This window comes from Halichoeres trimaculatus, unplaced genomic scaffold (genome assembly GCF_033239565.1).
Source record: "Halichoeres trimaculatus isolate MK-OKI-2021-1 unplaced genomic scaffold, fHalTri1.1 fHalTri1_scaffold_6, whole genome shotgun sequence".
NCBI lineage: Eukaryota > Metazoa > Chordata > Actinopteri > Labriformes > Labridae > Halichoeres > Halichoeres trimaculatus.
The window spans coordinates 23,473,447-23,498,086 of NW_027437184.1; the positions used below are offsets into that span (position 1 = coordinate 23,473,447).

At 40.6% G+C, this 24,640-nt stretch overlaps 1 protein-coding gene across 1 annotated transcript in view; it reads right to left on the reverse strand.

Moving 5' to 3' along the window:
* The window catches only part of pcdh1a (protocadherin 1a), a 115,592-nt gene that overhangs the window by 22,539 nt on the left and 68,413 nt on the right, over positions 1-24,640 (reverse strand). The window contains exon 4 of the mRNA XM_074672610.1: positions 8,842-9,061. Coding sequence (XP_074528711.1) covers positions 8,842-9,061 — 220 coding nt within the window. The remainder of the gene's footprint in view (positions 1-8,841; positions 9,062-24,640) is intronic.

Sequence of the window (24,640 nt, forward strand, 5' to 3'; positions counted from 1 at the left end):
ACCATTGTCATTGGTGTCAAAGCATAATCCAGGTTAGAGAGTTTAATTCTGCTCCAGTTAGTTACTCTCTCTTCCAGTGACCTATTTGCACCGCAGCGAAATTACAAACAATTGGGGGTAACAAACAGCCACAGCTGATGTGTGCACAGCATAATGCATCTGCAAGAATGAGCTCAGGATTATAAGCGTATTACTCATGACAAGTTGCCCCAGGGGAACACTTGTAAGGACAATTTTTCTACAGAAGCTTCCACAAAACTGCCAGCCCCGTGACCTGTCCCTTCTCGGGTGGTGGCAGTTCCAGCAGTGGTGAGCACAGGGCGCTGAGCTGGTACAGACTGGCATGCTCCCACTGCACTCAACAGTACTTACAAGAAGGCTATTTGATAAGGCGTGGAAAGGGTTCAGATTTCAAGCCCTGTTTTCAAGGGTGTGAACAAGCAGATGTGGGAGGTCCAGAGAAACAAGTGTCACAACAAAGTCCTGGAACTTTGTGTAGAGCCCTGAATTACTGTGCCCGTAATTATTATCAATTCCTCTGAATAACTTCATTTATTAGAAAAGGGAAACTCACCAACATGGTCAAAATTTGACTGCCAAGGCAGATGCACAGAACAAAAACTGCTTTACGTATTCCCTGATCAAAATTCATAAAAACCATTAAAGCGAGTATGAATACTTGTCAAATCAATCCTCACATTTAGGGAACATGGAATACAACCCACAACATAGTTTCTAGGCAAAAGATAATTTAATATAGATGGTTTGAAACCAAATACAAAAAAAGGGACCTCCTTATAAATCCTACCCATCCAATTTCCCACTTGTTACAGTCCACATTTTAACACCTGACAGAAGCGTAGTCCATGTTTACATGTTCCAAAGCGACATCCCTAACCTGACAGTGGATTCTGAAATGATAAGCGCACAAAGATAAAAAGTCACATGTGATAAACTATAACAATATGACCACCTGTGCAATCCATTGTAAACCATAAACTGGCCTTTCACAAAGCCTCTGTATTTTCAGTTTTTGTTGACACGGTCAAAGTGGTAGTTACTGTACTTTCCACTTATAATTGTAGTATAATATGAGGTGACAAGCCTACATTACATTCAAGAGTGTATGCAACATTTCCCTCCTGTGATACACATTCACTTCAACATCAAAAAAAAAATATCAGGTACTATATTGACCTAAATATGAGAGAGGGTGTTATTTGTTTCATTAAAGAAGATCAGAAGATTGTCTTGAATCTGAGGTCAAGACTTTTGAATCACTGGTGCAGGTTGCACACTGCTCATGATTGAAACCAGCTGACATGTCAAGTGACCCAAAACTTGGTCAAGTTATCAATAATTAAAGAGAGAGGAGTTATAAAGCTGATTTTTAGATAATAGTTATTAAACACCAGAGACATTACACTACTTGAAGCGGTCCACTGATGTGGTATCATTAAGTGGCAAATCTGAAAATGGCAAGCAAAAAAGGCAGTCTTAAAAATGCTCATAGAAAAAACGCCTGAGGTCCTTTCAAGAAAATGAAAGGAGAGATAAAGTGAAGAAAATATCTTCTTATTTTGATAAATGGTCTTATTGGACCCAATAAGAGCCACATTAATCCGACAAGTTCAAAATAAAATTCTTATTTTAAGATAGTAAATGGCAAAAAAAAAATGCCTGAAAGGGTAAAAAAAAATCTGTTTATGTTATCTCTTTACAAGCAATTCAGGCGTCATTTTGTCTTTTGATATATATTATACTTTCCTGGACTTGTCAGGTGGATGTAAAAATGCATACCTTTCATATTTGAAATGATACAGTACTGATGCCTGGTACTTGGCAATTGGTACTGGTACTCAACGGTACCATTTTTAGGGACTTTTGTGTGTGTTTATGTGGTAACAAATATTCATTTATTTAATTATAAAATCTTAAAGTTTTTCAGTTTAACATATTATTCTCAACATATAAACTTGTAACACTGTGTTCATGTCTAGCATGTAAAATTGCATACTCTCCCGCTCCCTCACAGTCACAAGGATGTGTTTAAGTACAGAAACATGGTACCGTTGTTTACGTGAATCAGTACTTGGTACTACAGGTACTACAGGTAAAAGTACCTAATCCAGTACCCATCCCTAGGTGAATATGGCTCAAACTATGCCAAATAGGACAAATACTAAAATTGAAAACTTAATACTTGCTCTGATTTCAGTTTTTGCTGTGTAAGAAAATGGAACAAAGGTTTTCCCATTACCAGGGCTGCCATCCAGCAGAAAGCCTTGGAGATGTATGTGACCATATGGCAACGTAAGGTTGTTTTTTTCACTGAGATAAATAGACAAATTGATAAAATACAGATTATTTTTACCTTGAGGGTATTAATGGTAAATAGACACATTCAGTAAATTTACTGCCTCTCTAGCCCTGTAAACAGAAGCTGAAAATGTAAAAGCCTCCTAAAAGTGGATTTCATGGAGGAGCTTTCTTAAGGAGTGTCACGGACTGCACGGGCGGTCTCTTCTGGCTGATGGGCATAAAACCTATGACAAAGATCAAATACTCCAGTTAATTATCTACAAGCAACTTTTTCTGGTTGTTTTTATTTGACTGACTTGGTAGTGAATGATGCACCCTCACAGGCACATTGACATCTGTCTAAGGAAACTCACACCCCTGTTTCAGCACAGTATATTGGCACCCTGGCAGGCTCTCAAATGCTGGCACTAAGGGGAAAAAAACAAGTCGCATTAGGCCAACATTCTGCACAGCTTCTGCTTCCACATCTTTCTTTGTTTGATATATTGCTTATGCTTTGTACACACAAACCAGGCTAAAGCAGTGCTGCCCTGTATCATACTGATATGGCAAGCAGTAAAAGCAGAGGAAAATCCTTGACAGGAGTTCAAAATGAACAAATATACAGCACTACACGCATCATAGAGGAGATCTAAGGCAGGGAAATCAGACAGCATCACTAAAGAACCTCATTATCATGCAAATGTCATTTTATTCCATTTTATCTCACCCGTCTCAATAGCCCATATGGCAGCGTGTCCGCAAAGAGGAAGACACAGGGAGACCTCACGCTGGGCAACCGGCCACTGCAAAATTCCTCCATCTGTGGTCAGTTGAGTTTGTGTGTGCGTGCATGCGTGCTGGTACCTGTCTGTAATCCACCTGTGTCCTATCAGTGGTAGCCCTCGTGTTACAGCCAAGATGCCTGACCAGTGATCCGCAGAAGAGTGATTACTGTCTGGGTTGGACTGGACGTGATGGGATTGACAGTCAAACTTTTGTCTCATGAAAAATGAGGAGGGCCATCACATGTTTGGGGGTGACTGATTCTCTGGGTTCTTGCACAACAAATAGTGAAAAGAAATGTGCTTGGACTAAATATAAACCAAATCATCAGGGTTTTTTGTGCTTATGGGCAAAATTAATGGACTAAATTCAGCACTTGTGAAAAAAAATCAGACCAAGTTAATTCAGGACACAATGTGGTTTAAGTCTGTAGAATACACCCTTAGTTTGATTAAATACTGGATACTCCTCCCACAGTCTTTGAAATAGTGTTCCCCCAATTTTATTTTTGAACTCATGACCATTCCTGATCTGTTGAATTGACACAGGTGATGAGGTAAAGATGTCACTCTTGGCTCTGGGTTGAGCATCTTTTAACATGACCAAAACTGAACTGTTGATGGAACATTAATTGGAAAGCTAGTCTTCAGATCTTTACCAAATCAATTATTTTCTGCAGGACAGGTATGTGAAGAACCTAAAAGAAAAAGCTTGATGGACAGAAGCCCTCTTATTTTATGAAATATAATTACACTAAAAGAGAAATATATCTTCTAAAATACTTCACAACACCAACTTTAAAATACATCTATGGGTAAAATACATAAATGAAAATATAACAGTTTATATAACAGTAGATCAATCTATGTTGTTTTAATGGTAACATTTGCTGGTTTCAGATTCTCTTATTTCAGTTATTTGTGCTTTCCAAACCGTCAACTTGTGCTTCAAGAAGTGAAACTGATGCACAAAGGCAAAAAAAACAAAAAAAAACTGCAGTTCCACAAGTGTCCACTTGAGGCTGGCTCCAGAAGTACAAGAAACCCCTTATACACTTGTTTAATGGCTCATTTCTCTAACAGCACACACTGAGTGTTGTTAGCCTGTTGATATTTTCATGCTAACCACCTCAGCTCCTACTGGAGTATAAATAATAAACCTCTGTAAGTTTTTTTTTTTTTTGGAAGGGAATAAGTTGACCAAAGACCAAGGAGGGAAATGCCAAGCTTTGGAACAACTTCTCTAAACATCCCAATGTGACAGCACATTAAGATCTGTCAAGTTATTATGCTTGTTTTACAAAAAAAGCATGTTAAAGACATTAGTCTGGGCTATGTGGGAATGTGACAAACATTGTTAAAAAAAAAAAAAAAAAAAAAAAAGATTAAAAAAATTAAAAGGTTATTAAGAAATAAGAAACACAAATAATCATCAGACTCATGGATAAAATTAGTGAAAGCAAACTGGAGTCTGATTACATACACGAGGACTTGAAATGTTGCTCTCTAAAATAAATGCACCCTTCCTGCAAGCCAGTGAGTAATGAATGCCGTGACTCACTTAGATTTGACCACAAAACCAGATCTGCAGAGTCTGAGTAACAGTGGATGGACTGATTTCACTGAGCAGGACAAATCATGCATCCTGACAGCCACCAGACATACAAGATAAGCAGTTTCCATGCTGTCTGAAGCAATCAATTTAAAAAGAATTAAAGAGCTCAGTGATTATGATGAGAGTCGTTCAAAATAAAATAGCACTGTAATCAAAATGATTTAGAGAATTGGGGTGTGATGCAACACCCTTCAGTCCAAACAAATGCATGCATGCCTGCAGGTGCTCTCTTCTCATACACACACGCACACACACATGTATGTGTTCCCATGCATCCAAAGGAAAAACATTTCTAATGAGATTAACCAACAGTTGAGAGACGTGCACACCACACGCGTGTACATAAGAGTGGAAAAATTCACATGGGGAAACTGAAATGGAGTGCACTCTAACACAGCCCGAAGACAAGAATTAGAAAAAAGTGTGTGTGTGGTTGTGGAGGGAGGGGGAAGCAGCTGCTCAGGCATACGAGGGAAAAAATCCAGAAATTAATTGCTGCAGATCTGGCAGCATTTATGACATTTATCAGGAATTTTATTAATGTAGTCTGAATCTCTTTTTTAGAGGCATAAACCATCAGGAAATATGAAGTAGACTTAAGTGAACAAGATAGAGTGTTACAGACTGCACACAGTTTTTCCTCTGTCATTCACTATAAAAAGTTTAGTGATGCTAAAAAGCAGGAGCGCTTACAGGCCCGTCTTGATGCATTTTATTCAGTATTTCTGCCTCTACTGGCCACATTTTCTAAGAATACTAAAACAAGGTTATGATACAGCTTAGTCAGACAACTCAGGTTATTCAGGTTGAAAATTTGAGCTTTGAGCTCCAACCTCATTACGTCTTATAGATTTGTTTTCCTTGCAGAAATATTAAGAGTGATGAGATAATGTCTTAACCCCCCACCCAGTAGAGGCCTGCACGCTATTGCAGCGTGGTTCCACCATTTACCATTGTATGGTTTTGAAGCCAAAATACCCCCGTCACAGGTGCAGCCATTGGTAGCAGTAGTGCAGCCAGAGTCTGTGCAGAAGAGACTGTGAGGGATTCTGGGAGAATCTGATCGCAGTGAATCTGATTTCTTTCGATAGTCTAATCACTTCTTGGCTCTCCCACCCGACATATTTTACATTCTCCCCAAAAACTACACAAGAATGGCAGCTGTCAATCATCGTTAAACATAACATAACGTAAAACTTCGGTTTTAACCTCGTATAACTAATGAAAATGAAACTGTTCAGAAAAACAGAGGACTTGAATGCAAGGCAGCCAAATGGTATCTTCAAATCACAACAACAATCGGATCCGAAAAACATTTCAACAAGGTGTATTAATCTTTTAAAGTTTGACTACAGCCCATCTAGAATGACTGGAGAGCCGAATTTTTTGACCTATACTGCAACCAGTCACCAGGGGGAGCAGTTTTTGTGGTGACCTCACTTCAAGCTGAGCAAGATGACGTCCATTTTTTTTACAGTCTATGGTTAGAGCCCGATGTGGAACAGGGACCTAAAATATAAGAAGGACCTAACATAACAACAACAGCAACAACAACAACAAAGTAACAGTCAAGATTCATTGTTATCGCTACATATTGAGTTCTAACAAGTCTGATAATACTTTGAACTACGTCCCATTGTTAGCCATGCAGATATCCAATCATATTTTTCGTAGAGGGGCCTTTAGGATGGCCAACAAAAATGACAGATGTTTCATTTATTTATTCATTCGTTCTTGACTTATTTATTAAATAAATTAACTTTGCAGGAGGGGAGGGGCACCCCAATGCTATGTCCCTGGACACGCCCCTGTTGAGATATTAGACCTGTGTTGTTTGCTGACCTGTATGAACTGAGCAGTACTTGAAAATATTAGCAGAACTCAGTTTCACACAGCCAAAGCAGAAGTCTTCCTTAGGATTTTGAAAAGCTCTGAATCCTCATTTGAATCTTAAATGGATGTTCTACATGTGTCCCCTCTCTAGTCTGCTGACACTGGCACAAAATGTGTCTTTTTTACATTTTTGTACCATGGGGGTTAAACTTGTACAAGAACACACATCCATGTCGATATTTCAGGGACCTGCTGATGCAAAGGCTGACAGTCTGGGTTCATATATTGCCTTTTATCCAACTTAAATGGAGTGACACATCATGCTCACCTCCCAATTTTTTGCTTGTCAGTCATCTCTCCTGCAACGAATAAAGCTGCACACCAGTACAACCTGTCACTCTGTCACTCAAACGCTGGAGAAAAGACTTCACGTCACTATTCAGGTAGAGCTGGGGAGGAATTCCTCTGTCTCGTTTGATTTCTCCGTCTGATCCTTCATTTTATGTGGGCTCTTTGTTATCTCCCTGAAGGAGGGAATCACATTTTAATTAGGTCTATCCTTGGTTAGCGGTTCATCTCTTGCATCTCCCTGTCCTATGTGCTCGTCCTATGGGCTTTGCTTCCACTCTCGGTCCCCGCTCCCTGTCACAATCTAACATCTCCCCCATCTTGTGCCATCTTTTCATTCTTTAACCGCTCCATCTCCACTCACAATCTTGCTCTCCTGCTGCTGACAACAAAGAGCGCCCTGCCTGACAAAACCTGTTTGCTGCAGATGGGAAAAACACAATCAAGAATCACAGGAATGGAAAAAAAAGGAAGAAAAATGCATACATAACACATGCTAAGAGCAAAGAGCAAATGGAAAACAGGCGAGTCTTTGCTCCTGGGCTATGAACAGCTTGCCTGTATATGAGAGTGGCTGAATCTTTCTACTAAACAGGATACTTAGAAATCTCTGCCCTCTATAGGGAGAAAGAGAGGTGCAATACTGGCAGACGTCTCACTTCCCATGAAGCTAAATCCATGAATTATGATGCGTTTTCACAAATTATCAACCAACATTTAGAATTAATTAAGGTGAAAAGTTAAGTCATGTCTTTCAATACAGACCTCATATGGAGAGACAGTAGATCACAATGCATGAAACCACACTAAATAAAAACTTAACGATGCCCTTTTTTCTTTGTTTTTGCTTTGATCTTGCCAAGTTGCACTGAAAAATATTTTTTTTGCCTCCATAAAAAAGCTATAAATCTTCACTGTGGAGTACAGTCCCATTGGCAAAAGTTACATCAATGTCTTTTTCTGTGACACTGTGACAAAGTAACTGTCAATTCTGATCAACAAATCTATCAGGTCCCTGCTGATACATGCTCAGCTCAGCACCAGCAGGGTAAAAAAGCCCTATTATCTGCCCTTGAAAGGCATGGTTTTAAGACGAACCCACACATTTGTACACCAAACTAATGCTACACAAATATAAGAAGGGCGAGACGCTCAAGGGGAGCAGCAAAGCATCACTGGGTAAAAGTGTTAAATCCACACGGCGCAGCGATGCAAAAACACCATAATAACAAGAAATGCAGCATGAGAATCACTTATCATAGTGTTTCACAAGACAGGTAATGGATTATGTACAGGAGCTTAAGGCAGCAAAATTGTTATTACGATAAAGTTCATAGTATGGCAACAGCAGACAGATTTAGAGTTTTTTTTTTAAGGACCTATGCTGAAGCCATCAGTGCTCAGACCGTGGATTGATTGCTGTGCCTGGAAATTACAGCTCCTGCAAGCCTAAGCTGCAGTGCAACCTGCGGTCCAGCTAGCGGCGAGGAAATGCTTGGAGTAAACACAGTGTTTTCTGCACACATGTCATGGTTCAGATTTATTTAGAGGGCAAACGCCCCATTAGTTGGGCTTTTTAATTAGCACACTTGTGAGAGAGGGTCATTAAGGATGTCTGACAGAGGACCTGCTGATGAGGAGGATGGAGACACTACTAGCTCTGGCCTGGATACCACATACACACACACACAACACACATTAAAACAGAAACACACACACACAACACACAGGGAGGGGGCAGATCTGCTTAAAAACCAATAACGTCTCACACAGTCATCGACAGACCCAGCAAGTCAACGTCAACGGGTGCCACAACATCTCCACTGGAGAACAGCCACAGAGCACAAACAAGTCTCCCACAAACACACACATACACACAAACAGATCCTATTAAGAAAATTAACATTCAGATACATATTCATGGAGAACACGAGCAAGAGAACAGGATTGTCATCGTACCATTTTCAGGGTGCTCGGTCTCTCCAATGCTGCCATCTGGAGTGGTCCTCTCATAGTGGTCCTCAGGCAGGGTCAGGGGTCCGATGCGAGGGCCAGACGATGACTTACTGCTGGGAGTCTCCGATTCCTCCAAGCCGCTGTCATAGTAGCTGTGCTGAGAGGCGTCCTGCAGGTCCTGCACCGGGTTGGTGGTGGAAAAGGTCACTCGTCGGTGGGGATGCTGAAAAACAGAGCATGAGAGGAGAGATCTTAAACAAAAAAGGAATGGATTCTTCAACCTCACTTTTCTGTTGTTTGATGCTTCCTGGGAGACAAACAACAGATCGTAGGGGCAACAGTTGCCGGGCAGACTACCACTTCAGACCACTTTCTGAATTTCTTCTAGCCCTATTAAGTTCACTCTTCAAAAGTCAGAAAATAGTATTAAATATTAAACTCTCTGAAATATTAAATAGGCTTTAGCACTATTATTATTCTGAGCATTATATAAGGTAGGAATATATGGACAGGGTGAGGTTATGGACTCCAATAATGAGAGCGTGCAAACTAGCAGGAGGAATGTGATAAACTGAGACAAAACATAAACACTCTGTTAAAGTATCTCTCACTAGAGTAAGAACTTCTAAATGTGGGGCATGTGTGTAAATATGCTGTATGATACCATCTTTCATATGCATGTATTTGTTTGCAGAGCATAATAAATGAAGAGACTGTACTACATGTAAAGGACTTGTGTTTAGACGCTGGCCTAATAATTTTCTTTTTCTGATGAAAAATCCTGGAAACGCATTCCTTTATGTGGTGACAACTCGGTACCCATCATTGAGGATAATGATACAGTAGGTGGAGATCCAGTGTGGAGAAAGTGACGAATTCATGTTAATGGTTGTCAATCTTATCACACGTTCCAGATGGAGGTGGTGCACTGCACGGTTAGAAAGAATAACAATGTAACTGCCATGAACATGATTGTCAATTATTTTCAGAGCATTCACTCAGAAAGGGGTGGACTTTTCTTAGAAATGAAACACAGACCAGCTGGTTTTAACATACTCAGGACACACTGACCCCAAAATCCTCTACCGTCACCCAGATAAAGCAGCAAGAATTATTCCTCGTTAAAATGTAGAAAAACCACTCCGTCATGCTAAGAGTGAATGTGTAAAACACATATTGGTTGTGTTGCCCAGAAAGTACCCCGGATCACTTAAACCTTCCAAAGTCATTAGTCCCTGCTGCTCTGACTCTTAAATTGGGTGCTACGTCTGCCTCCCACTGTCACCGTCTCTCCTGCTGTGATCGGTGCTGGTGGCTGCAGCCCTTCCCGCTCCACGCTCATCCACACACCTGCTCCTTCCCCCTCTCTGTCGCTCATCTCCTGAGCAACAAGCCTCGGCCACACCGCCTCCTCTGCTGTCATCTTCTGTCAGAGAGGGCCTGTGGTTTTACACGAGCTAACAGACTTGAACGTTAAAGCTTGGTTGAAATCCATCCAGTCACCAGTGTCTGCACCGTGTGTGCGACTGTTTGCTGTAGATTATCCAGAAGACTTCTTTGTTCACTTCACATCTTTTAAAGAGCTGCTTCATGAATTCTTTCACACTTCTTTTCATTCTTTCTTTTTCTTTTCTGCTGTCTATTCTACCCATCTGGTTTTTGACAACTGACCTGAATAGTTGTAAAGGGGGGGGGGGCAAGTTTTAGCCTGTACAGCTTTGAACTCAGTGTGATAGGCCAAAACATTTTTCCATGAGGGAGAGCAAAACTTTTCTACATCACTGTAATAAGGAATATTGTGAAAGAAAGGTAAACACTTTTTAAACAGCTCAAACACTTTTTTCTCTTATCTTTTTTTTTAAAAAAGGGCCCAAGTTTCACACTAAAACACAAACTCAAGGGATTTGGACAAGAGACAGTTGTCCCTCCTGTTTTGGCCTGCCCATTTTTGGCCTGCCTGTATTAAGACATTCTTCTTCCTGGATACGGTGTTTGCTGATTTGTAGACAAACCTTACAAACGTGTGTTGTTAGGCTGCAAAGACAGAGCATGAAAAGTATTTTTAAAAGTCAGAAAAAGTTTCATTTTCAGAATCTGCCTCTGCCAAATTAATTCTGATGACAATGTGATTGGTACACTAATCAGTGGCCCCAGTGAGCTACTTCTTATCTCCATATTTTATTATTTCTTTTTTGCACTGCTTTTGATGTTTAACCAGGCGGAAAGCTGACAATATTTCTGCAGTTTAACTAAAGAGGAATCCCAAGAAGATCTGAATAAGGCAGAGCTTTGGAATTACAGGCACTGTTTCACCAGTATTAGAATACTTTATGAGGTCTGCTTTTTCTGTTATATCCTGATGAGATCTCATAAAAAAGTGGAGTAAATGATTGATTGAAAATACTGATGAAATCCTGAATTTGATAGCCTGAAGTGCAGCTGAGCTGCATGTAATAAATCATTCAAGATCACACCCCTTATCAAATTGAATGGCTTGTAAATACAGTTAGAAGACCATTAAATTTCCTCTTCCAAAGATCAGTTTACTAATGGCTACTTACCACCGGTCCACAACAGAAAGATGACTCCTTACAGTGCACATGCAATCGTACTCCCACCCCCCTTCCTGCGCCCCCCACCCCCACACATGAGCGCCTCTCGTAAAAGTCAGGAAAGCACTGATACAGCAGAACAGGGCTGCCTCTGCTGCACGAGTCAGCCCAGATCAATACCACGGTCCTGTGCTTTCCACCATTCAACCACTTTTCTGGCAAACAAATCCATGCTAGAAATCATTCTAACCATCAGCCTTTTTAGTACATACACACCAGATACAGAGGCATGCTTTTAGAGCTCAGGTAAGTGCTATCAACACAGTGTTCTCAATGCCGTCAGTGGGCTTCAAAATGTTTTCCAGAAACCTGTTTATCTCCCCCATCTTTTCAGCCGTACTTCTCTCACAGCACAGAGACATCTTTTGGTCTTTCATCTGAATAATGATCATTTGGGTTTTGGGGTGCATCATGTTTTTTCTCCCAGCTGTGCTATAACATAACAGCATCAATAAATCACACACAGTATCCAGAAAGAATCCTGTCACCGTAATCTGTAACGTTTAATGAGACTTTAACTGAATGTTCAGACAAAATTGAATGATCGTGGAAACAGAACACAACAATGGCTTTTTATTTGTTATTGTGATTTGTATGCTCGGTGCACAAATGAAAACGAGAGTACAATGAGGAGTTTTGGGGCATAAAAATATTTGTTTTCTCTACATTATACATGCTCTTTGGTTGTCTGTGAATACACTGCAAAATATCTTACTGTACAAATGTGTCTTATAAGCTGGGTGCAGGGCTGAAATTTCAAAATGAGAGTAGACTGTTTATCATTATGCGCAAAGCTTGTAAATTACATTGATTGGTTGTGGTGAGATTATGAAAAAATACAGGACAGAGTTTAAAAATAGTGACTTTCCTGGAAAAAAGTCCTCCTCTGCTGAACAAATTTAATTCATTCTGTGATTGTTTTTTATGACAGTGCCACTTTTGACAAGAGAAATGCTGATTGGCAGCTGACTTGGTTCAAGACTTCAAATTCTGCGGGGCATTTGGTTGTTTAAATATGGATTCTTGCTTAAACTCCTCCTAAAGGCACCACTCCAGAGAGTCAGCATGTTTCCTGGGTATGATAACTAGCTAGGACTGCAAAGATGGGAAATAGATTCTCCTTTTTAGTCAGAGCATAAATCCTTTGCCAGGCCTTGGGGGGCTGCAGGGGATGCAGCAAGACGGAAGGATGGAAGGAAGGGGAGGCTGAGCAGGAGTGGGGAGTTGGTCAGGCAGACACGGACGGCGCTTTGGCTGGAGGGGACAAGCAGAAGGATTAGATTCTGGGAGACTGGAGGCGGGAAGAGCGGGATTGTTTGGGCATTGTGGTAGGAGTAGGATGCTATGGGGCTGCGAGTGAAAAGAGGGGACATTTACGATGACATCGGAATTCATAACCCCTATTCAGATTGGGCTAAAATTGGCTCATTTTTACGCATAATATTACAATCCTGAGATGGAAATGATACAGCAAAAATGCTGCCTTCACAAGGTGGAGCAAGACACATTTTTAAGTAATAAACAGAAATCATCCTCTGCCTGTCTGGACTACTGGAGACCTCTGGAGCACCTTTAATCTTTGTGCTAGAAATATCACATCCCATCAGCTGCCACAGGGTATCTTAAACAGCTGAATATTTACAGTGATATCCGATATCTCTAAGAACACGTTACAAAATGTCCTTGATTTGTACTGCATGTTTTACCCTTATACATCGTGAATCTGGGTGATCCCTCATGCATTAGCTTGATAAAAGCAGAGCAAAAAATGGCTCCTTTTTATGTCCACCTATTTGACCTAAGTAGTTCAGTGCCATATATCCCACTTTTTATTTACATCCCAACCAACCCTGGACCATGAACCACCTGGGAGCAGAGACTATGTGGCTTTACTGCCTGCTGCATTAAAAAAAAAAAAAAAGCAACACACTGTACACCTACACTGATGACAGCCTGTGCCTTTATATCCCGTCTGCAGCCTCACAAGCACATTATACAGTGGAGGTATATCAAAAACATGGCTAAGTATCTGAGCTATTCAACTCTGAATGAGCAAACCAGACGGCTCTTATGAATCACTTTTATATGAGCTGTTTGCACACCATCACCTTGATAGAAGTTCACTCTCTTCTTGGAACTGAAATCCACAGATGGTAGACAAAAGATTATTTGATTCTCAGAGGAAGGAAAACTTGTCTGAGTCTCACGACCATGAAATATCTTCATAAATATTTCACTTTTCCAAAAATAAGTTCTGGAAACCTGTGGAAACTTGGCTTTACAACAGCATGCAATACAGTGCTTTGGATTGATATTTCCTTACTTATGTGGACAACGAAACGTGAAATAGCTCAAATACTGCCAACCAATGAGCCTTTTTCTGGATTTTTAGATGACAAAATGTCACATTAAAAGGACTTGTCACAGGAAATAAACAGTCTTTGGGGACTCTTAGGCACTGCAAAGAGGAAAGGTACGCTAAAAGCCTTTTGATGTGCTTGTATTTGAGGTTATGTAAGTTGAAGGTACTCATTGTTAATTAATAGAACTATTGATGTAAAATGGAAACGTCCAGGAGACAGACATCTGACGTCTAAAGCAATACATCTTTTCCCTCTCACATCCTCCACTGGGTTTGTATGAGGTAACATAAAATACAAGCACACTGATACAGCATAGAAGCACTGAATATAAAGACTGCACCATTTACAAGTTAATCTGTATCTCAGCCAGGGGTACTCTCAAGCAGTGGACTGAGGTGACAAGAGCCCCCTTCCAAAAAATTGATCAGCCACCCATGTTGCCACACCATACACTAAAGCCCTTTTAGTATCACTCATTCAAAGCATGATACTAATGCTCCTGAAAGGCCCTCAATATGAATGTCACAGGGGGTGATGGGGAGACCAAGTTGGCCCACTACTGAGCCAGTATTGGAAAGAGTATCGGAGGTGTTACAGAGGCGAGATGGTATGATGGAGCAGGCAGGGGGGAACAGCGCCCGTGTTGGTGCATGTCTGAGCATGTATCTATGTGATGCTCATGCTTCATGTTGACCGCTCATGCTTCTATAATGCCATCATATGAAAGACAATGACACAGTTAAGATTGAAAGCATTAAGAGGGAGTGACTACCAAAAGGAAATGCTGTTCCTATGACCAATATAGATATAGAGATAAATAGATTAGCAGTTTGAACACTGTATGTAAAGTACTGTAAGTACTGTGCCTTCTCAGAGGGCGGCTGTAATTGAAAAGTCACCATGCAGAACTTGTTCATGTGAATGAAATTTCAAGCTTCCTGGCTATAAGTAAATATTTGCTTATGGGTAGATATGCTCAACTTGAGACGCCAACGCAAACTGTGTGAAACATTGTGCATTAGACGTATGACCCCCGACTAATGCCACACCCTTTAATGCACCCCAAATCTCAGAAATATAGATTTTAAGGCTGAAAAGAAATAAGAAAGAAAAGGGATACAAAAAGGAAATGAAGTAACTCACAAACAAAATCCCACAAGTTCCCTGTCTCAGCCAGGCCACCCCAGTCAGAAATGCTCGACACACCCTGGAGTGTACCTCTTGCTTCCAAACATGCAGCAGATATAAGCTGTTGTGATCTCAGTGACTTTAACTGTGGGCTTGAGGCTTCTTGAAATTTGCTGGTTTGAATTTCAGAGTGCATTTTAGGTTACCCTGAGACTGGCAGCTCATATCAGATTTTTTGGCACACTGACACATCAAAAAAATATATTTCATTTCTCCAACCAGATCTAAATCACATTCATGGGTGGTTTGCTATCTGATGTAAAAATTGCCTCTCAGACTGCCCTTTGTATCACCTTATAATTTTTCATATCAGAGTGACGTCACGTCCTGGGAGCTGTTAGCACTTTTATCTGCCTGCAACTGCTGCAAAAAAACATACATCAACCACCTCTGTCACTAATGTTGTCTGCTGTGATGGAGGACTTCTGCACCCAGACAAGATATTGCTATGGTGTGAGGAGTGAGAGGATACATCTCCATTATTCACCCAGCCTGCAGCTTGCTGTTTAGTGTCTATGTTGTGGGAAAAAAAAGGACCCCCAGTTTGTACAAAATTCTATGTTGTTTCCACAGCAACGGACGCAGATGGGTTATTGTTAATGGTTAAATCTAATCACCCGCAAATAACACTCTGGACAGTCTGGGTTTGAAATAAAAAATAATGTATTTGCCTGCAGCCTGAATGACAGAACACAAAGGGAATCCAGGGGCAAATAAGCAACAGGGACAGCTTTTTGGTGGCTGTGGAGCATCTCAATTGCCATTGCTGATTTGCACCAGTGATCCCTGATGGGACAGCAGACCCCACTGCTGTTGTGTTCTCCCACAGCACTGAGTTCCCCGGTCCATTTTGAATGCCCTGGAGCTACCCGACACCACTCTGCCGTCAGGTGCCCTGTCATCCAGCCAAGCCTCAGTGACTGCCAGCACACAGGGCTGCTGCTACTTATGCAGATGGGAAAGGTTTTCCATCTTCTCTGCCACTTTCTAAGCAGAGTTCCAGCAGAGTAGCAGGTGAGTGAGATTTAGTGTTTGGATTCTCTGTCCAGTGCCTCCTAGCTTGCATTTGTGTTTTGACTGATGTGTATGTGAGCATTTGGCGAACAAGCTGGCGACTGCATTGTCTGTACTTAACTACCTTGTAGAAATAATTCCCCCGTGGGCTGTTTTTCTCAGCAAGCAGTTGCTATTAGATGGTACATATGGCGAGTCTAGCAGGGATATATAGCATGGTGGGAGTAGGATATTACAGAACATCAAAAAATGATAAAAAAAAAAGAGTTGTTAGCAGCTTAATATGTGTATTTTTATATGGGTGGCAAGTGCCCTACTTCTTTTTATTTAAACAACACATTATTTAAAATTAACCAGTAATGAAAGCATAGCTGCTTATCAATGAGGCCTCAACCTCCAAGTTTTTCCACAATGTTTGACACCCCATTTAGACCAATTTGATATAATCTCAGTTTGTCTTCCTCTCACTGCTTGCTAAAACATATCTGGATCAAAGTGAAAAATTGCATCATTTCATATGAATTAATCATAGAATTAATCCTTTTTAATCAAATCAGATATTTATTTTCCGCCAGAGAAATGGGGACATGTTCTAGATTTGCGTAGATTAGCACAAAAAGAAAAAAAAACAACAAAAACAGATGATGCACTATTTGCAGTATAACCAATGTGAGTTTGTTTCCCCATTTTTCACTTCTATGAAGACAAAATATTGTTCCTCCAAAGGCTGAAATATAACATCAGAGCGAGCAGCTCAACATTGCAGTTAAAGAGAATATCCTGTTACTTTCCATGCCCAATGGGTAACAATATATTTGTCACAGTTAGTTTGTAGCCAAATGGTTTTTATTCAAATTTGTATTACACAGAGGCATTGTAAAGCTGAGTGACTGTGGCTAGTGAAACACGCTGAATATTCACAATTCCACTTGGAAGAGCAAAGCCCAGAGAGCAGCTGAGTTTCCCTAACTTTTAAGAAGACACATAAATCAGAGAAAAGAAAAAAAAAACTCAACTAAACATAATCATCACTGCGTAGTGCAGTGACTTGGGTGCAATTTGCTGGCAGAATATACAGCTTCTGCAAAGACAGTTAGGTTGCAGGAGCTTTTCTTCAAATAAAAGTAAAGTGGTGAAATGGGAGGCATCAAGAGGAAAGGATGCAGTCTTTATGCTCCACACAGAGACAGGTGGAGAAAGAGGAATCTATAGGATGACTCTGCATCACATTTAGCTCACAATAAAGTGCCTTGACTGGTTGTGGAGGCAAACAGCTTTGGTATACTCTACTAGAACACCCTCCACTTTTCAAACCGCAGGACACCTATGTGGCCCTGTTTATCAAGCTTGAACTTGGGTATGTTGTATGTGTTCCGGTGCCGGGAGCCAGGCTTTTCCTATTGAATCATAGTTATGTGTCTCTCAGATATTATGAAATGGGTTTTCTGCCCATGTTAAAGGAAACGGCTGATGTCTCAGTGCCCCTGTGATATGAAAAATTCAATTTAAAAGGATGAGAGAAAGAATGGTGCACGGCCTATTTTCATTTCCCCACACTGAGAGATATGAGAATGATGTTCTGTTGTGTGGAGGAAATGATGCCAATCGTGCTGCAGAGAAATTCCTTCATAATTCAATTCAATTTCTTCTAAATCCCAATGGCAAGCTCCTCTGCCAGAGAGGAGGCAGAGTGACAGAGACAAAAAGGGAGGGCAGGGGACTAAGATGGAAGAAGAGGGACTAAAGATTGAGACTGAAACAATGGAGGACTGGAGATGGAGTCACGGAAAGCAGCCAGGCTCACTGGAAGGTAAGAGGAGGAGACAGCCGTACAAAGTGGATGGGAGAAAAATGTTTTAGTAATGATTAATTCTGGCATTTTAAGTAAAGCCGAGTAATTTTCTCTAATTACCCCTTTGCAGCATCTGACAGAAGCAGAACAAGTCATTTTTTAGGCGATCTATCAGGATAAAATGGAATTTTTATGCAGAAGTGGAAGAAAAGCTTATGATAAATCTTTAGAGTACATTTTCCTGTTTTTCCAAGAGTAGCATCAGTTACAAAATGTGTATGTAAACTCTTTGATCGCCTGTAAGTCTTGCACCCACATTTTCCATTTAGTTACATTGTTTTTGAGTGCATCCTGGCGCTGGCATTTTGGGCGTCTATGCAGGAATCAATGAGCTGCTGCCTCTGAAGGCGCAGAAAAAATGAGCTGCACCGACAAATATGACAATGAAGGAGTGCACCTCTCAGTGCATGCAGCAAGCATAAAAACCATAAAGACTGAAGCAGTTGCAAAAGGGAAATGCATATGGAACTGTTTTTATTTTCCATTCTACCATTATGTCCTCCATTCTCATCCCATCTTACTGCTCCCTCTTCTGCTCTCTGTTCCTGCGCTGACATGCACGCGCGCACACACACATGCATGCACACAAACACACAAATGCACATGCACACACACCCACACACGCAGTTGTTTTTGTAGGTGCAATAGCTCCAAGGCAAGCAGCGTGGAATTGGAGTCTTCAAAGAGTCTTGGATTATCAAAGAGACACAGCTACCAGAAAACTAGGGGACACGCTGGAGAGAGGGGGGAGGGAGGGGGGAACATAAGCGAGAGGCGGGGAGAGGGGGAGAGAGAGGAGTCAGCATGGGTTTGGGTGGAGGATGAAGTGATCAGACAGGGGGAGGGGTGGGGGCGAGGAGTGGGTAAAGAGCAGTAGTCCCTTTGTTCGCATACTGTAAATGGAGAGGAAAAAAAGGCTGGAGTGAATGCATTAAAAAACAATCACATAGACCTTAATGGTCTTGATAGGCAAGACTGAATTCACATTCTTCACTGTCTGTGCCGCCGCCTATTCTCAAGTTTTTTTTATTCTCTTCCTACACAGAAAATTTCATTTCAATGGGAGCAGTGGCCTTGAAATACCATAATGTTGTCACAGTAAAACCAAGTATTACTGCAGCAGGACCCACCATGTGTGAATATAGCTGCCACATCTAATGACAAATCTGACTGTTCACGCCATCCATATGACAGGATGTGGGAGTGCTGGTGTGAATGCATCACCCATCGACAAAAAGCTCTCCGTCAGCCCCTCTGTCCTACAATGAGCTATGGATGTCTCTCTTTTTTTTCCATTACAAGAACACCTCTCACTATAGAACACATTTCAACTCAGTGTATGAAACTGATTCTGGTCGCTTCAGCTGCTGTCAGCTGCAGGGCATCATCCAGCACCGATCTGTCCCACTGCCACAGCTACACCGCTCATAAAACTCCCACTTCCACTGACCCGGTTTGAACTAAATTAGACTCATTTGGTGTGTGATGAGAACGTAAAAGACTCTGAGCAGGCAATGTCAAAAACAGATCAAAGTCCAAAAAGTAATCTTCTTCTCTCTGCACGACTCTTCTAGAAAATGTTGGTTCTTGGGTGAACAAAAGTGTTTCCCCTGCATGTATCCATTTGGTAATCTCACAAATGCTGCTGCAAAGAGCTGAACGATAGGACAGAAAGTATGACCAGGATCCTTTTTTCCTTGATCAATTTTGAGACATGCAATGATTCATAATGATTTAATTTGTCAGTAATTATAAAGAAAGACAAGAAAAAAATAAATGAACTAATAATTAGTGGGTAAGCTGTCTACAATCATTGTCAGTCATACTTTTTTTAATTGGTAGAATTAATGTTACTGCTAATGTTGAACATAGTCCAAAACTACTATTGGCATTCTAAGCAGGCAGCTGTAACACCTGGTGTTTTTCTTGCAGTGTATGTATCCCTGTTTGTTGCTGTGCCAGCATGGGATGTGTGTGTTCAGTCAACCAAACAAAGAACATCATCACCCTTAGTCGCTGTCACCAAAATTACTAGTGGTGAACCAATTTTCAAATATTCAAATTATTAAAGGCATGAAATAACAGTCATATGTTGTGTTTGAGCTGCAGTGCAGGCATCAGCCAACTAGAAGAACTGACTCTTCTGTTAATATGCTACTGCCACAGTGCTGTGATGTTCTACAACCCAGATATAATCAAGCACAGATGACCACTGGACTGGATCAGTGAGTGACCAACAGAGGTAAGTGGACATTCACCTGTAAAGAAGACTTAAGATTGGTGGTGCCAGCTCTGCTAATGTCTCAGCAAACCAATTTGACATTGCCCATGGACTTTGTGATACCATATGCTCAGTTTCAGAGGTTTCTTACCTAAAAACTATTTTGGTAGGTGGAATTAAAATCTAACAACTGCAGAAGTGGTATCTGTTAAATTGCTAGGCCTATCTATTTTTTAGCCTTGCTCTCAGTTTATTTCTTTTTGCTCTTTTGGCAAATGGCTGTCAATCAAAAATATGGTGATGCTCAAGGATTCTGCCTGATTGGTGGAAATTTACTAAAAGTGTCCCTGAAGCTCTTTGACATTAGGAGACCCCTGAGCTGGGGTGTTGCTAACATTACCTCAGATGGTCTCAAGGAGCTTGACTTGATTCAAATTTTGTTAAATTATCACATATCCATATATCAGTGGTGGCTCAGTCAAGGAGGGGAAGCTCATTTTTTTCCCGATCTACATCATAAATTCGTTTGTTTATTTAAACGTAAATTCTACCCTCTGTTCCTTTTCAAGAAAATGATCTGTGACCATGTCGTACCAACCAGGTGTTTCTTCCAGGGATTTTACCAGTGTTCTCTCAACCCTCGTCGTTTTTAAGAAAGGTAAACTTGCTTGGGATCGATAAAGCCTCCGGATCAGTCCAGAACAACTGAGAAGATGCTCCGGTGGAGGATTATACATCAAGATCGCTGACTGGCTCATTTCACTGTCAATCAAAATGGGATTCGGCCTCAGACAGATCATCCAATCATCATACAGAAACCCAGTGCCCAGGCCAGCCCACTGCCTCATAGACCCCCAGAGATGCTCACCGTTCGATGGGCGGGACAAAGCCAAGCGTTTATCCAATGACCACCCAGTTTCCACAGTGGAACAACCCATTGCAACCCAATGCTTCCCAGCTAAAGTCAGAAGACGCTCAGCGTCCGACTGTGTTAAAGCGCTGAGACGCTGTGGGGATGAATGAGAAGGAGGTTGAGCCAGTTACCTGTGATAGGTATCTGATTCTGAACACAAGATGAATGAATTCTAGCACATATTTTGCCAATGAAATGAACACACAGCAGTACATATCACCACTTTTTTGGGGACATTTCAGGGGAAGCTGAGCTGTCTTAGAGCAATCGCCACTGCCATATATATATATATATATATATATATATATATATATATATATATATATATATATATATATATATATATATATATATATATATATATATATATATATATAGTGTGTGTGTGTGTGTGTGTGTGTGTGTGTGTGTGTGTGTGTGTGTGTGTGTATAATTTTCTATACACACACACACACACACACACAGGAAACTGTGAATATCAATTCTTATGCATTCTTCCAAATGCATCCTGTTTTTATTTATTTATTTTAAGCTTTACTTTAAAGTAAAAATAAAATAAAAATGATAAAGAGAACACAAAAGCAGCTCGATGTTAAAAGTCTGCATCTTAATATAGCCCTTTTGTGGACCTTGGGTGTCAGGTGAGCTGCCAATGAAACCCATTTGATTGACAGTGTTGCCTTTTTTTTCCCAAAACAATTTCCTCATCTTTGGAGGATAACCGGAGTTCACTTCTATGATTGCTTTTGTGCCCCTCAGTTCCACAACTTTTTTTTTTCTTTATACAGAAGACTTTCACTTCCTTAACCACTACCTCAAACAATGCTTTGAAGTGAGAAGTGGGCTTGTGCTTGATATGCATGAAGAAAACAGCAGAACATCTTTGCTGTTGCTGCAATTTCTGCAGAGTGACAGGCTGTTTGATCCATCCAAATTGAGTTAAAATGTCCAAAGTTTATCATCTTCTTGGGTATTAATTTGATTGTGATCCCCAATGGAAGTGGTTTTGTTGCCCAGAACTATCATATAAATATGAAAATTAGAGTTTTGTCTGTGCAGCACTAATTCTTATTTAACTATAAGAGCAGAGAAAACTTGGGGTGCTAAAAATGCTTGTCATTTTAAGTTAAGTGCTGCATGTCATACAGTTATTTTAATACAGTCTCTCCTCATTATCTAAAGATCCTTTTGTGTTGCCTCAGTCAAATTAATATTGATTCATTGGTAACAAGCATTTCTCTAAGCTTATGTGGGAGTAATGTAAAAGTCAATACACACAGTGAGTCAGAGCTGATTAATAATGCACATTATATTTGGTTTAATTGGTATCTTTTCTGGCTTAATTAAATAAGATGATGAAATTGGGAAACAAATGTAATTGTCTTTGGTGTCAAGATGGATTTTGAGGGGAGAGGATAAGCCAGAGAGGGGATCAGTGCTGAAACTTAATTGGTAAGGGGGCAGGATTAAAATTTTGATTGGTTTAGGGTTTAGATTGTGATTCCCTCTACCGACATCCTCTTTGTCTTAAACTGTGGAGACTAAATATGCTAATAGGAGCTCACAGGGCCAAAAGAAAAAGTACAGAGCCGACAGGGTTTCAAGGTTGGGGGTTTGGGTGTGATGTGCAAGAAGATACTCTGGAAAGGAACCACATCTCTGAGCAGAGATGAAAAAGAAAGAAGTAGGCAAGAGAAATGGAGGACACAATATGGAAAGGGAAAAGAAAGTGAAAGAACCATACAGTTCGGATTGAGAGTAGTACAGAAGCTTTTTTTTTTCTCATAATGGAAAGAAACGTCGGGGAAATGAAAGAAACAGCTGCATTGGTAGAAAATCTGTTGATCTGAAGTTCAAGGCGATTTGGCCAAAAAAGATGTCACAGAGATGCCGAGATGGAAAAAAAAGAAAAGGAAAACAGCTGGGGAGCGGAAATCCACAAAAAAATCGGATTACACAATAGAGGGGGAGCTTTAATAACGGCAACTCTTACGGCAAGTCTGCTAAAGCAGAAAAGTAGGACCTTTTTACCCTTGCATGTATCAGAGCTTTAATAATGCACCAGATAAATTTAACCACATCAGCTCTGGTTTTCACACCAAACCACTGTTAAGTTTTATTATGTGGATCCAATCCACCCAAACCAAGCTTTGGTGTTGAATTTTGAATTATCACACCCATGTGATTGATGAGACACAGGATTGTGACCTCAAATCTACATTATTACATATGCCCTTCATTGCCACCATTTTTATCATTTAATACACTGTATAATGTACTCTATTAGTTAAGCGTGTTGTTTTATTTCCCCCATGTAAAGGGTTCAAGTTTAGGTTGACTCATTCAGATTTCATCAGTTGCTCTTTGAGTGATTAGGCTCCATAAAAGTCGTTTTGTTCCTTTTAGTTGCTCCTTACGGCAACAGTAATGCTCCCTTTGAGGCCTAAGTATACTTGCGGCCTAAATAATTTTCAAGCAAGCACAACAACAACATTTAGAAGAGAGATGCTGAGAATTAGAGTGTGACTACATTGTGCCTTGGAGTGTGGCCAGCAGGTTGTCGGGTAAGTGAGACGCAGGAGAGGAAGTAGACAGATTATTGGAATTCTGTACTGTTTACTGTAGACGGACTTACCTTTGTCTGTGATAGGGTGAGAGCTGGTATTTGATTCTTAGAAGAAGGTCAAAGGTAACCATCTCCTTTATACACATCACTTGAATACTAAACTGTACAAGGTCTCGTATAAGAGGGCTTGAGAGGAGCCTGGGAATTCAAGACACTTTCTACACACTTCAGAAGTGTCAAATGCTTAAATACTAAATTGGTCATGTGCAAGGATATGTCAAAGCCCCAAAGCACTTAATAGACATGTGCGAAACCTTACCCAGGATATCATGTTAAGTCTTTCAACAAGCTTTTTGGAGGCCAAAAAAAGAGCTTTTCTGGTTGTAGCCCACACTCAGCATCTAATCTGACCCAGACAAAAGATTTATTTCATAAGAGTCTCAACTCGAAAACTTTGACCCTTTTCTTTAATTACTGTCTCAGCATTAAATCCTTTGGCAACAAAATTGTCATTTTGAATTGAAGTTGCACAATGTGGTTTATGTATAGCAACATTTTGCATGACAACTGCATGTTCTTTAGTTCAAGTACAAAAAGCAGTTCAAAACCAAATAGAAACTTTCTGTCTTGAGAAAAGAAGTGCAAAATCTGCAGTTTTTATGTTTTTTTCCTGAGACTAGATCTAAAAACCAAAGAGCCCCATTAACACCCATGTTAAAAAGTCATGTTTACAGAACAAAACTTTTGAACAACCTAGTTTAAGAAACATCACTGGTGTTGCCGGCTCACTTCTGTATAAACACTAGTAGGTAAATTTTGTATCACCAATCTATCTTAAAGGTGGGGTCTTCAGGAATTTATATTACTTGCATTCAAATTGGTTGATTCTCCTTGGTTCAGTGCCAGCGGCAGCACACACCCACTGCCTCCAACTAAAGCTACGTGAATACAACCAGCCTAGCAACCACCTGCACCATCATGTTTCTAAGTGGGGGAGACTCGGGGGCCGTGCACCTGACTTGGCATGTTAGCACCAGCTAATCACAGGCATTTGACACACACCTGGTCAGCAT